The sequence below is a fragment of the Rousettus aegyptiacus genome, unplaced genomic scaffold (genome assembly GCF_014176215.1).
Source record: "Rousettus aegyptiacus isolate mRouAeg1 unplaced genomic scaffold, mRouAeg1.p scaffold_m13_p_12, whole genome shotgun sequence".
NCBI lineage: Eukaryota > Metazoa > Chordata > Mammalia > Chiroptera > Pteropodidae > Rousettus > Rousettus aegyptiacus.
Window position 1 is genome coordinate 21,553,245 of NW_023416287.1, and position 15,005 is coordinate 21,568,249.

Sequence of the window (15,005 nt, forward strand, 5' to 3'; positions counted from 1 at the left end):
GCCCCAACCATTATTCTATTATTCCATTATTCATAACCTTTTCCCAGAACTCCAGAGAGAAAATGAAAGCTGAACTGCACTGTAAACTGTAAAGTGCTATATAAACAAGAGGCTGGTTAACGGCAGCGTTAGATGGGTTTCCTGGAGAAGTCTATGGTAGGCAGAATTTCTTTCTGTGATTCTGGAATCTGGCAGACCCTGGTCACACTCACACACATGTGCTAGGTGACCTTGGACAAGCTAGTTCCCCTCTCTGCACCAACCCTCCTCTTCCTCAACAATGCCCTCCCCACCCTGTCCCCCATTCCCACCCCCCACCCCGAACAACCCCCAACAGGTTTGGTGAGAATCAGTGGGGAAGAAGCGGACAGTGGCTAGTGCTTGCTGGCTGCTCAGGGGTATCTGATGCAGGAAGATGTTACACCTTCCAGGGCTAAAAATCTACATACCTTTGGAAAGATGGGGCCTCCAGATTCAGGGCCATTAGAAACAAGCACATGAACTAAGGACTTGCAAAATGTGTTGGGGGCAATTTCTGCAACTTGGACATCAGCTTTGTTGCTCCAGAGCCAGGCCTCATGAGGTCACACACCTATTGCTGTGTGACCCACTTGGCCTTAGTATCCCCATCGACAACATCGGGATCTCCCTAGAACCTGACTCCTCCAGATGCCGTGAGGACTGCATTGGCTCAGCTGGTACAGTAGCCTCCATACTTTTTTGACGGTGGTGAAATTTTACATTTTTATAGCAGTTAACACAGTACACAGAGCACACACACATTCATTCACACATCCACACTTGCACACACATTCACATATGTATGTGAACTCTAACACATTCTCAAAATACTAATTCATCTTAACACTTGCAATGTACTCTGGCATATTCTTAAAAAGGATTCTTAAAACTATAGCCCACGGGCCAAATATGGCCCACAGACTGTTTTTGTATAGCCTGTAAGCTAATGGTTTAATATTTTCAAAGTATTGTTAAAAAAAAAAAAAAAAGGAAGAAAAGAATGTGACAGATCACATGCGGTTTCAAAGCCTAAGATCTTAAGTATTTGGCCCTTTACAAAAATGTTTTCCAATCCCACTCCGTTTTATTCTATTCTATTCTGTTCTGTTCTGTTTCATTCCATTCCACTCCATTTCATTAAAAAATGCTGGCTGTGCTTTACTAAATTTATTTCTCTGATCTGCTGATGGGTTACAAACCTCAGTTTGAAAAACTGAATTAATGCAAGCTTCTGTTTTTTCCCTTGATGGAAGGATGGAAAGACAGATGAATAAACAGTGGACTGATAGACAAGAAGAGGCAGGGTAACAAAATGAATAAGGTCACTTTATCCACGTGGCATCTAAGGCAAGCAATGTCCCATCTTTGAGTCTCAGATTCCTCAGTTGAGACTGGGACCACCACCCACCTGCCTTTTAGGCTGGGCTGAGGAGCAGCAGGATCCTTTCCATGTCATTCTTTCTGATGGATCCTTTCCTAGCATCTCAAAGAGACACTAGGCACTCTGACAGCAGAGATGGTGGAGCATATCTCTGCTGTCCTTATCAACACCTAGTCCAGGGCCCGGCCCAGAGGAAAGGCTCAAGAAATCTTTCTTTGTGATGATGGTGACAAGAGAGTGGCATTCTTGGCCCTTCGTGGTTGACTCTGGCCCTCACTGCAATCCAACCTCTACTTTCTCTGGCCACGCAGCTCCTTGAACGCTTTCCACCTAGCCAGAGCCACCCCTCCTCTTGTGTCCCCAGTCCCTACCCTGCTGCCACCTTTGCCTGACAAAATGCTCAATCCTGTCCCTCTGATGAGGCTCCTTTTCGGATGTCTTTGCTGCGCAGCCCATGGCAAGTAACTAACAGGATTCATTTCTATTTCTATGCATAGGCTTTGGAGCTTCCAATACTTCTGCTTCTCATCTCAGCTGTTGGAAGCTCCTGGGAAGGTCACTGCCTCTTTCTGAGACTCAGTTTTCTTGTTTAGGAAATAGGTATAGTACAGGCAGTCTTGTGATGAAGATTCACAACCCATATGCAGAGCTCCCACACATGGCAGGCCCCCACTAAGTGGTCTCAAGAGTCTCCTTTGGAGGCCAGGCGAGGTGAAAATGGCATCTCCCTTGAGCCCTAAGTTTCTTGCCCTCAGAACTGGCTGCAGGGGAAGAGGGCAGGTGAGCAGAGCTCAGTTTATTGAGCACCTGCTCTGTGCCAAGTATTCTGCTTTTCTCAACCAGCCCCTATTTTGCGAGGAAAATCATGCCCAGAGGTGCAGAGGGACTTGCCCAGATAGCATTCTACTGACGCACGCACGGCCATGTGCAGTTATCACCCTTCACTCTGCCCTGTAGGAGTCTGTTTCCTTCTTCCAGAACTGCCCCTGACATGCATCTTCACTTGGTTTCACCTGGATGCCAGCATGTAGTGGGACAGTTCTTATTCTGTGCTCAGTCATGGCCCTGATCTGGAGACAAGAAATGGGTGGCCTGGCCATCCAGATAGAGCTTTGAAGTTTACAAAGTATTCTATTCAGTCCACCTAACAAGAATGGGTGCTGGTACAGTTCTTTTACAAATAAAGGAAAAGAAGCTCAGAGAAGAGAAGGGTCGGAGATGATATTCAACCCACAAAAGACTCCTTTCCCCCAGTCAAGAAAACATCCTGTCTGCTGAAAAATGAGAGGGGGAAGTGGTTGAATCCTTATGAAGCATCTTCAAGCATCTTCCCTCTGGGACTGTGGTGAATCTTCCCAACTGCTGAAGAGCTAGGTACAATTTCCCATTTCACAGATGGGGAACTCTGGGTAGGAGAAGGCACATGGCCTGCTCAAGGTCACACATTAGGGCAGAAAAGGCTCAGGATTTGAACCCAGAGCTATCTGACTTTCAGAGCTCCTACTCTGCCCCTTGCTGCCTCAGGTCTAGAAGGATCTAAAAGCACAACGAGCATGTTGGGAACTCTCACCTCCACCAAGCCCCCTCCCTAGCAGACCTTGGACATTCGGGAAAGTCGGTCACAGTCTGTGGTCTCCTCATCGCCTGTGTCAGGGTTGGGGGTGCAGACCAGAGCCCCCACCCCCTGTCTAATTGTCCTATTGCCAGGACGCCCAAGCATGTTTCAAGAGAAATCTCCGCATCTGGTTCTGATTCGTTTATATTTAATTAATCGAAATGTTGTTTTGTAATAGACACTTGAGATCCAAGAAACTTTCTCAAGGCTTCTCTTTCATTCTTTCTTGTCTTAGAAACAGAAAAATCGGGTTTCATCAAGAAACAGTGACGGCGAAGCCTGAGAAAGTGTGGGTCTGTGGGAGCCAGCTCGGAGGGTGACGGCTCAGACTGATTAGCTGCTGGGCCCAGCGAGTCATTCCTCCTGATCTTGTAGAATGGGCAGAAGGCTGGAGCCAAGGATTCAGCATGGATGGGAGGCTGGGGAAAGGTAGGGGAGAGGCACATTGGCAGCTCCTCAAGGCCAGGTCTGTTCACATTGGCATCCTCAAGAGTCTCAACAGAGAGCCTGGCACAGAGGCTGCTCTATAACATTTGCTGAATGAACAAGTAATGAATGGATGAATGAATGAATGAATGAAGCACTGCCAATACCCAGGTGTCTTCAGGACACATTCTCTTGCCAGTTAAACCAGAATGTCAAAGCTGGTAAGATCCTCAGGGATCTCGTGTGGGAATTTCCAAGTCTCTGTCTTATAGAAAATGGTATCTGAGGTGTAATTTGTTTGGGAAACTACACTTTATCTTCACCTCTTCACCATGAATGCTCTGATAAGTCCCACAGTCAAGATACCTGCTAAACTTAACATTTTCCAAACCTATTTGGCCAGGATTCCTATTACCACAATGCGGTCCATACTACAGGAAGGGTTCTTTACCTCCCACCCCGACTCTGGTGCCAATGGGGAAAATGAAGCTGTGGGTGATGGGAAGAATCCACACATTCAAGGTCACCCATTACAAAGGGTTCAGGGATGGGATTGAAATCTAAGGCTATCTCCATTGCACCTGGCTTATAAGTGGAGTCACAGCCTTTCTCTGAAGATGCTGGGCTGGGCATGCATGTGTCCCAGACACAAGAGATCAACTACCGTGGAGAGGGCTACTAGGAGCCCTGTCACCAAACCAGGGCAGTCAGGAGGAGCCATGCCCGACCTCCTCACTGAGCAAACTAGGAATAGAGAAGGATTAGAATTTTTCTTTATTCACTTTTTTAGTGTGTCTTTTTAGAGCTGAGAAGGATCTTAAAGATCTAAACCAGCTCTTCAGAAGGGGAAACTGAGGCTCTGAGAAGAGGAGACCAACATGGTTCAGGGGACATCTCAACGTCCTGTCAAATGGATTGAGATTCTAGCCTGCCATTCTGCTTACCTGCCGTGCAACCTTGGTTTCCCTCTCTAAATCTCAGTTTCCTCATCCAGAAATTAAGCATCTCCCTCCCCCTCTGCCAGGCTTTCGTGAGTAGCCAAGGACACAATGGGCAGGAAATGAGAATGACTAATACTTACAAGTGTCCACTAAAAGTCTGTGCACTCAGCTACTCACCTGACATACTCACTAACTCATTTAGTCTTACCCACATCTGCCCTGTCAGTTGCGTACTTAACATCGATTCCTATTTTAAAGAGGAGTCAATGAAGAGAAAGTTATTTTTTTGCTCTCTTCTAGAACTGAGAAAGATCTTAGAGATCTCCTAAAAGACCTTCAGAGGGTAAACCAAGGCTCGGAGAGGCAAGATAACTTCTCCAAGGTCACGCAGATGGTTACTGGGGAAGCTGGGTTTTGAACCTAGGTGGAATGACTTCAGAGCCCATGCACTTAACAACAATATCAGGAAAATTTACAGAGGAGTGTCCCCAGGAGATCTCTAATATCCCCAGCTCACCAGAAGCCCACTCACCTCTCCACTCCTTGGGTCCTTCCACTCCTTGGGTCACACTAAGGGTTGGAAACCTTGGATCACAATATCCCTGCCCCACCTAATCCCACCTCCCAGTTCTCCCATGGCTCCTCCTTGCTTCCTGCTCCACTCCAGAAGTGATCCTGTCCATATGTAGGGCAGTTCACTCAAACAGATAAGATGCCCCTAGAGGCAGACTCTAGTTCTCTTACTCTTGTAGGCTTGCTCAGACCTAACACCAGAGCTGGAAAGGAAGAAGACATTGGGTCTTCCACTCACCTGCTGGACAACTTAGCAAAGTTACTTAACCTGTTTGAAACTTGGCATCCAGCTTTTAAAAGTGGGATGATGGCTATGTATGTTGTGAGGATGTAGTAGGATTTCCCTGATGTGTGGAAAATACCTGGCATTTGACTTTTGATTCTCAGACTGGCAGCAGGAGGTTCAAGGAGTGCCTGGCTCAGGCATAAGCTTGCTGGTTTGCTTGCCCTCCTCCACTCATGGCCTCTGCCAACACGGGTTTGCAGGGTCAGCCTCAAATCCACCTCCTGAGGATGTTCTAACTCTTGCAGTGAGGAGTGATGGCACAGGACCCTGAGGTGGGTGTGCAAGGGGCCCCTGGTTTTGTGCCACACGAATATTTTTAGTCAGAACCTTGGTTCATCTTCCTAGTGACCCTAGGAGGTCCAGATGGAAAAACTGAAGCTCTTGGAAGGGTTTGACTTCTTCCAAGTCATCCCCAGAATAAACGGACTCAAACTCAGGTCTCAAGTCTCCCTGAGCTCACGCAGCTCTACTGAAGGGGGCCCACCAAGATTCATTGAATTCTCGGAGGTGACCGTAAGTCAGGGTAGGTGATGGGATTGGGGACATCTGGACTCCCCGCCCAGGGCTCTTTATGTCACCTCCTGGCACATTGTGGATGCTTGGGATGGCTTCTAAGCAACCAACTCCATCCCCTAGTCCCAGTGCCCTCTAGCCTGGCACCCAGGCTTCGGGTCTTTGCATGAGCCCCCCTCTTTCCTTCTAGCGATGCTCCTACTACAGGGAGTGGAGGCAGTGAGAGAGCCCTGGCAGTGGCTTCCCTCTCTGGAGAGCCTCCTTGGTCCAGCTTCATGCAACAGGTGCCCTGGGGCTTCAGTCTCCCAACTTTAAAATGGGATTAACAGTTGTCTGGAGGGGTCAATGGCCCAGGGCACCCACCCGATGCCCCGAAGGCCGCCTTCCTATCTGCCCCGCTGATGCCCCGAGGGCTGCCTTCCTATCTGCCCCGCTGGCTGCGCCCGCCAGGCTACCCCGCCCCACCGTCTCTCTCGCACCTTGCTTTTTCCTTCGGTTCAGGGGGAGCATGTCCGCGGCATGGCAGACGAGCAGCAACAGGCAGAGTGGCACCCGCATCTGGGCAGCCTGGTCCGGGCGGGAGCGGGGCTCCTGGCACCCAGGCTTGACGGCCCAGCGGCGACCCGGCGGCGCGGCGCGCGCGGGGGCTTCTCTGGACTCTCCTGGCGCATCCGCAGGACACGGGGTCGGTCCCACCGCCAGGGACCCACCGTCAGCCCAGGGGCCGGCCTCCAGGTCGAGTGAAGGCGTCGGCAGAACCGGGACACTGCCCCGGCGGGGAGGAGCCGACGGCGGGGCGGTGCATGAACCCGCTCCCGGCTCGCGCGCTCGGTGGGGGGCGGCGGGGGGGGGCGGGGAGCGGGGGGCGCCAGGCCAGGGTCCAGGAGGTCGGTCCGTCCCGTAGTCCACAGTCTGGCGTCGTTCCCGCCCCCTTTACTGCCCTACTCACGTACCTACTGGCAGCCAGACACGGGAACACACATGCACAGGTACAGACACACGGACGCCCAGTGGCCCCCATCCCTTCGCTCTTAGCACCTCCTCCCGCCTCACTCCCCGCCTCTAATTTTCTTTCTTTCTCCTGCTCCTGGCCCGTTAAAGCCACTCCTGTACTTCCTCTGTTTTTCTGTCTGTCTGTCTCATTTTCTCCATCTCTGCAGCCTCTTCTCTCAAGCCTCCCTCCCAACCGCGCGCGCGCGCTCACACACATACAGGCCCCCCTCCCACCCCCATCCCCCTGTCTGTTCCTTAATTTCTCTCCTGCTAACGCTCTCTTTACTTGGGCTCACTGTCTCTCTGTTTCCACTTGGCTGGCCTCTGGCGCTGCCTTTTTCTGTCTCTTTCTTCGCACCCATCTCTCTGCTGTCCACTCGCAGGGTGGAGGTGTGTGGGGGGCTCCCTGCAGCCAAGCCCTGTTTCTCTCTGCTCTGTCTCTTTCAACAGAGTCCTGAGTCCTTTCTGACCACTGACCCTGAATTTTTCCTGCACAGCCTGGTGGAATCCTCTAATCTTTGACTCAGAGTAACCAGCACCTCATAAATTCTATAGTGAAGGGGCTGGGGACCTGGACTGTGTTTCCTCCAACCTTATCTATGGGACTAGGAGAAGTTAGTCTGATTTTAACCCTTTCAGATCCAAATCCCTCCTCCCACCCAACAAACAGTACACTCCTCCTGTCTCCTGTTGCCTTACCTACTAAAAACAATACCAGTAATAATAATGTTAACTATCATTTTTGAGGCCTATGTGCTTGGCTTTATGTTAAGCGCTTTGCACATAATATAATCTTCAAAACAACTCAGAGTGGTTCTAGCCTGATTAGCTTCACTTTACGGGAAGAGGAAAGAGAAGTTCAGAGAGGCCCAGTGACTTCCCTAAGGCCACACAGCAGGTCAGCAGTCTATTTAGGTTCAGTGCCTGCCTGCCCTCTTAGCCACTACTTGGGACACAGAAAAACTTATCCTTGACATGCTCTTGCTGAACAATTGTCTTTCCTTTTTCTTATGTGTGTAGTTTGATATGAAAGAAAAGGAAGGTAAATGCTGGTGTCTCCTTCTACAGCCACTTCTCCTCATCCTTAGCAAGTACCCCAGTACGATGAGGACATTTAAGGACATGTCACGGGGCGGGAAACACACGGAGAATGAGGTAGCTCTGGCCTGGCTATTCTTCTGTGGGGCTCCACAAACACTGGCAGACGACATTCTAAAGAGCCATCCCACCCAAATGGCTCCATTTCACAGATGGGGCCACTGAGGTCTCTGGACTTGGAGTGCCCAGTTCAGGCAGGCCAGGGAGCCTAGGACAGAGGTGCGGTGGGGCTCTGGGGCCTCAGCATGATCCCCTCCACCATGGCCTAAAAGGCCTTGTCCTGACTTCTCTGATCCCAGTCTTCCCCACTACTCCTGCCCCACACCCCTTTAAATCTCAGAGATCTCAACTCCTTGCAGTTTTTTACAAATATCTCCAGGCGTCTCATACTTCTGAGCCTTTCATGTGTGACCTCTCCATGGAATGCCCGCCAACATCATATCCCCCGTCTCCACTGACTCGTTCAGGACCCAGCCTTGGATATGTCCTCACCCAGGAAGACTTCCCTGATTCTCAGTCCAAATCCAGTGCCTTCTCTGGGCTCCCACAATCTCTTTATCATAGCTTTGATCCACCAGGTGGTAACTTGGGGCATGTCTGTCCCTTCCACCAAATTGTCAACTCTCTGGGACCAGGATGAGGTCATATCTGGGTCCCTAGAGTCTAACACATGCCAAACACAGAACAGGTGCTCAGCATGTTTGTTGAATGAATGAATGAGTTCTCTAGGTACTGGAGTCTCCTCGTTTATATTTGAAATTCAGGTACTTGGAGTGACCCTAGAAGATCAAGCTTTAGAAAGTTAGAAGTCAGATCCTACCCAACTACCCCCGATTCCAAAGTCTCCAAAGTCCAGAGCAGGACAGCCCCCAGGTGAGCAGAGCCGAGGAAGAGTAATGTACATCGGGAGTCATGCGGAGGCAAGGGCTATTTGACAGCTCCCCAGCTCTGCAGGCTGTAGTCTCTCCTTCCTTCTTCCCTCACTCCCTCTGCTCCAGCTACGAGAGAAGCCCTCTCTGACCACTTCGCATAAAATAGAACACCCATTTCCCAGTGTCCCTTAATCTGCTTTATTCTCCCTAGTACCAAGCACCACCCAGCTTCTTCATGTTTGTAACTCGTTTGTGAGTTCCACGAGGGCAGTAATCTTCTATTTTATCCTCGTGTCTGACACATAAGGTGCTTAATAAATATTTGTGGAATGAACAAAAGAATGAATGAATGATCACTCACTCATCCCTTGATTCATTGTAGCACCTTAAGTACTACCTGCTCTCGTGGGCTCATTTTCTCCATTTGTTCAATGGCACAGATAAGATTTTGTGTTGTCTGAGAGCCCTTCCAATCCTTTCAGAATCTGATATTTCTAGGGTGCTAAAGTCCAGAACTCAGAACCCCAGGCAACCTCGAGATACTCAGAGGGTCTTGGGTTCTGTGTAGCCATAAGGGGCTGTCCGGGAATCCCAGTATGTTCTGATTCTCCTCCCCTGATATGGGTACCCAGGGAGGACAATGAGGCCAGTGGTACTGATGGTCTCTCCAGGTAGAATGCACATTAGGGGCATCAGTTAAAGAACCACTGGGCACCAGCATAGATGAAAACGGGTATAATGGCCGCAATACGTTATGCTTACAGTGTGTATTCCTGATCAGTAAATCCTCCTATCAGGATAGCAGGAAATCAGGTCCTCTACAGCTTGTGCTCTACATTCTTCAGTACATGGCTTAAAATTCACTGTGGAAAAGACCAGTCATGTAGGATCACCTGTGGGCTGGACAGAGCGTGTCCCCCCCAATCCCATTAGCCAGAGCTCAGTCACATTTACCTGTAAGGGCAGCTGGGAAAGTTAGTCTAGCCATGTGCTCAGGGAAGAAAACCAAAACGTTTGGTGACTATCTGGCCAGTCTGCCACATTGGGCCGCTCTCATTCTTGCCCCACACGATGCAGTAGCTCCTTCCTATGTTGGCTCTGATGCCTACAAGCTCTTCTTCCTAAGGAGATAGAAGACCTGGATTTTCTTCTAAGTGAATTTCAAACTCCTCAGAGCTGCAAAGGTTGCAGGATGGACCCTACTAGAGTAACCAACTGTCCTGGTTTGCCAGGGATTGAAGAGTTTCCTGGGATGCAATTTTATCTTGTGTATAGCTTTGTGTAACCACGGTCACATTAAGACATTTAACTGAACCACCACAAGACTCCCTTATGCTACCTCTTTATTTCACTCACACCCTTCCCTCTACCTTAACCCCTGGCAAACACTAATCAGTTCTCCATCTCTATAATTAATGTTGTTACACAAATATTATATAATGAAATCATGCAGTATGTATTCTTTTGAGGTTGGCTTTTTTTTTTTTTAACCATAATTTCCTTGAGATTCATCCAAGTTGTATGTGTTAATAGTTGCTTTCTACTGCTGAGTAAGTATTCCACAGTAGGGATGTGCTATAGTTTATTTAGCCATTCACCCATTGAAAGACATTTGGATAATTTCCAGATTTTGGCTGTTAAGAATAGAGCCACTATGGACATTTGTGTACAAGTTTCTGTAAATCCTCTTTGACAAAATGTCTGTGCATGTCTTTTGCACATTTTAATTGTATTTTTTTTGTTTTACTTTTGCATTTTAAGAGTTCTTTATTCCACGCAGAAGTCTTTTATTGGGTATGTGACTAGCTCATATTTTCTCCTGGTCTGTATTTTGTCCTTTCAGCCTCTTACTAGCATCTTTCACAGAGTGAAGGTTATTAATTTTGAAGAGGTCCACTTTATCAATATCTTCCTTTATGGATTGTGTTTTTGGTGTCAAGTTGTATAACATTTGCCTAGTCCTAAATCTCTAAGATCTTCTCTTATTTTTTTCTAGAAGTTATATAATTTTACATTCAAGTCCATGATCCATTTTGAATTAACTTTTATATAAAGGCTGAGCTGTAGGTCAAGGTTTGTTTTTGTCTATGGATATTCAATTGCTCCAGTATGATTGGCTGAAAAGGCTATCCTACCTCCATAGAATTACATTTATTTCTTTGTCAAAAATCAATTGGGCATATTCGTGTGCATCTATTTCTGGGTTATCTATTCTGCTCCATGGACTATGTATTGTTCTGTTCGCCAATTCCATACTGTCTTGATTACTGCAGCTCTATAATCACTCTTGATTGATTGACCCTTCACACTTTATATTTTCAAAATTGGTTTAACTAGCTTCTTTGCCTTTCAATATAAATTTTATAATAATTTTGTCTATATCTAAAAATATCTTGCTGGGAATCTGATCAGAATTGCATTAAATGTGTATATCAGCTTGGGGAGAATTGACATCTTAATTATATTGCGCCTTCCAATCCATGAACATGGTATGCCCCTCCATTTATTTAGATCTTCTTTGATTTTTTTTAATCAGTGTTTTTTCATTTCTAGCATACAAGTACTGTATATTTTTTTAAAATTAAATTTGCAACTAAGTATTTCTTCTTTTTACTTTTTAAAAAAAACAATTATAAATGGTATTGTGTTTTTAATTTTGCTGCCTATGTGTTCATTCCTAGTATATAAAAATATAACTGATTTTTTGTACTGATCTTGTATCCTGCCACCTTGCTAATTTCACTTATTAGTTCTAGAAGAGTTTATGTAGATTTTGAGGGTTTTCCAACAGAGACAATCATGTCACCTGCAAGTAGAGAGACAATTTTCTTTTTTTATTTTTCTTCCTTTCTTCCTTCTTTCCTTCCTCCCTCTCTCCCTCCCTCCCTCCCTCCCTCCCTCCCTCCCTCCCTTCCTTCCTTCCTTCCTTATTTACTTTCTTATTTATGTGCCTTTTATTTCCTTTGGCTAGAACTTCCAACATTATGCAGAATAACAGTGATGACAGCAGATGCCCTTGCCTTGTTCTCAATCTTAGTGGGACGCGTTCAGTTTTTCACCATTAAGTAGGATGTTAGCTATAGGTTTTTTGCCCTTTGTCAAGTTGAAGAAGTTCCTCTCTATTGCTATTTTTCAGAAGGTTTCTTTTTTTATTATGAATGGGCATTGAATTTCGTCATATACTTTCTTTTGCATCTATTGATAAAATCATGTGATTTTTCTTCTTTAGCTTGTTGATACGATGCATCACATTGATTGATTTTCAAATATGGAACCAACCTTCTCTCCTTAGAATAAGTCCTGTGTGGCCATGGAATATAATTCTTTTTATATTTGTTGAATTATATTTGATGATATTTTGTTAAGAATTTTGGCATCTATAGTCATGAAGGATATTGGTCTCTCTAATTTTTTTGTATTGCCTTTGTCTGGTTTTGGTATCAGGATAATATTAGCACAAGAAGAACAAAGCAAACCAACATGTCATTGTGAGGACTCTAAAAACTAAACTGTCATTGCAACCACAGCCACCCAAAGTAGGTGAGAACCTATACTTTACACCTAAACAAGTGAGACTGCCTGCTGAAATGAAAGCTTTAACTAAGACCTGAAGTTTCCTAATATAATAGCCCAAATTTTGAGGGTATATAGGAAATTACCTGTCACACCAAGAACCAGAAAACCATAATTTTGATGAAAAAGGACAACCAACCAATGCTAATATCTAGATGATTCAGATGTTGGAATTATCTGAAAAAGGTTTTAAAGCAGCCATCATAAAAATGCTTTGACAAGAAATTAAAATTCTCTGAAAACAAGTGGAAACATAGAAAATCACAGCAAAAACATGAGTTAAAAAAAGCACCAAATATAAATTATAAAACTTTCTAATACAATAATTAATCGAAGACAAAAAAACTTGTTGATGGACTTAATAGAAGAATGAAGATATCCAGTGATGGACAAATATCTCAACTCCCTTCTTCAGTCAGTGGGAGAGCTTGAGGTTTGTTTACCGTCTCCCAGAACCCCTAGCAAGATTGAGCTCCAGTTGTCTCTAGTGGTAACTGTCCCAGTGACCCATCCATCATGGACTGCCTTCCCATCCTGTTTCACACTGTATATTCAGCCCCATGTTTCCCAGGATCAATTCTCAAATAACCTTCTTGAACTTAAATCTTTGTCTCAGAGTCTGCTTCTTAGCAACCCCAAACCAAGACAGTATTTTATTAGTTATCATGACCCTCTATGAGGTTGTATAGGTGAAAAAACAATGCCTAATTCAGAGTAAATTCTCACTAATAATTTTCATTGTCTGTGCCTCAGTTTTGTCATCTATAAAAGGGAGGTACTGATCCCTGCCCCCCACCCCACACACACACCTTTCTCTACTGGGCTTCATCTTGTTTTCTTAAAGCACAATGTCTGCAACCCTGTCTCCATTCTTTGCTTTGTCTGTTTTTTCCCAAGGGAAGGAGAGCAGCCTTGTCCCTGGATGCTCAGACAAACAAAGGAGCTGCTTCAAGCCAGCTACCCCTCCCTCAGTAATCCCAGTGGAATCACAGCCTCCATGGTGGGTTAGGTTATTGTTTTTAATGCCAGCGTGAAATAAATTGAAAAATTACCCATAAAATACAGGTTTTCAGCAGCTGGCCTGAAATTTCTTTCCATAAACAAACAAGTTTAAAGAGATGCCTTAATGCCTCCGCCAATTCCTCCCCTAGGCTTTTATGTCCATCCCTGGGTAGGAGTGGGATCTGCTGAGAGACTTGGCCTCCTGGGCAAAGGCTGGCTGCTGGGAGCCATGGGAATATCTCTAGGTCCATCACTTACCTGTACTTTTCACCTCTGTCTGGCTGCTCCATGAAGAATCCCCCAGACTCATTCTCCACCCCTAGTTTCTACACTGAGTGTAGACTTTGGAGTCAAACCTCTTGCATTTGAATCAGAATCGGAGATTTCCTATGTATTGAATGTGGCTTCAAGCGAATTACTTAACCAATCTCTGCCTCAGTTTTTCCCTCTGAAAAAAGAAATAATATTAGTATCTACTTCATAAGGCTGTTTGAGTATTAAATTAAATTTACATGAAGCTCTTAGAACAGTGCCTGGCACAAGGCCCTGCTGTGTAACTGTTAGCTATTATTAGTTTTACAGGCGGAAGAGAAACTAGGAAAGAAGATGGAGTAGGAGGCTTAGTGACATTTGGACTTTCCACAATGAGCCTCCTTTGGGTTTTTTTGTGGGGTGTTCATAAAAACATCTGCCCAACACCATGCAGTTTGCAAAGCTTGCTGGCATTTGTTATTTCATTTGGCCTGACATTTAACTATGGAAAATTTGCGACAGGGGTTATGATTATCCCTAGCTAACAGAAGAGGAAACTGAGGCCTAGTAGGTAAACTGACTCATCCATGGTCTCAGAAAGTGATAGACTCGTTTTTGGTGATTTGAGGACTCAGGATGAATCTGGATCATGGTAACAAACTGAACTCTAATTCCCATCATAGACTGAGCCCTGATCCTTCATCATGCACTGAAATTTGACCCTGATCTTAGACCAACTCATAATCCTTGTCCCAGGTGGGGCTCTGACCCCGTTTTTGATTGTAGACTGAACCCAAGACTAAGCCACCATTTTGGTTTCAATCAGAACTCTGAATGTTGTTTCAAACTAGGCCCTGACTCCAACCTCATACTGAGCCATGATCCTGACCCTGTGGCATATTAAGCTCTGATCCTTGTTATAGACTGAGTCAGAATCCTGGTCCCATATCAACTCATGATCCTGGTTCCATACTAAGCCTTAGCTCTGGCCTCAGATGGAGCCCACAATGGGGCCATTAATTTAGAACTCCACCTCTAGCCTTGTCCTGGATCTGCTACATCTACCCAGTTGTCCATTTTCCCCAAGTTTTAGTTTATCACCCAGAAAATGGTAGAAAAGAAAACTTCTCAGCAGCCTTTGGAGAAGGCTCAGGTATCGGAGCAGGATTTACAACCCCTTACAGGGAGCAAAATCTCATTTCCTCTCCTATGTTTGCAAACCCCCAACCCCAACCTAGGGCAGCCTCAAAGACCCAAATCCTCATGATACCAGAACTCTGAGGAATTTTATTGTTTGGGTGCTTTTCAGTTCTGATTATTTAATATAGTCATTTATGGTTTTAGAATCGTAGTCTTGGTCGGCTGGAGTACGGATTTTCTTCCCCTTGTGGTTGAAGTTATAACACTCTTTCAAACAAAGGAAAAAATTTAAAAACAACAGTAAAAATATTTCCAAAAT

At 45.7% G+C, this 15,005-nt stretch overlaps 1 protein-coding gene across 2 annotated transcripts in view; it reads right to left on the reverse strand.

The window, feature by feature from the left end:
- The window catches only part of RSPO4 (R-spondin 4), a 30,011-nt gene extending 23,697 nt beyond the window's left edge, over positions 1-6,314 (reverse strand). For both annotated transcript variants that reach the window (XM_016148897.2, XM_016148896.2), the window contains exon 1: positions 6,236-6,314. In XM_016148897.2, coding sequence (XP_016004383.2) covers positions 6,236-6,314 — 79 coding nt within the window. The remainder of the gene's footprint in view (positions 1-6,235) is intronic.
- Between the last annotated feature and the right edge of the window lie 8,691 nt (positions 6,315-15,005).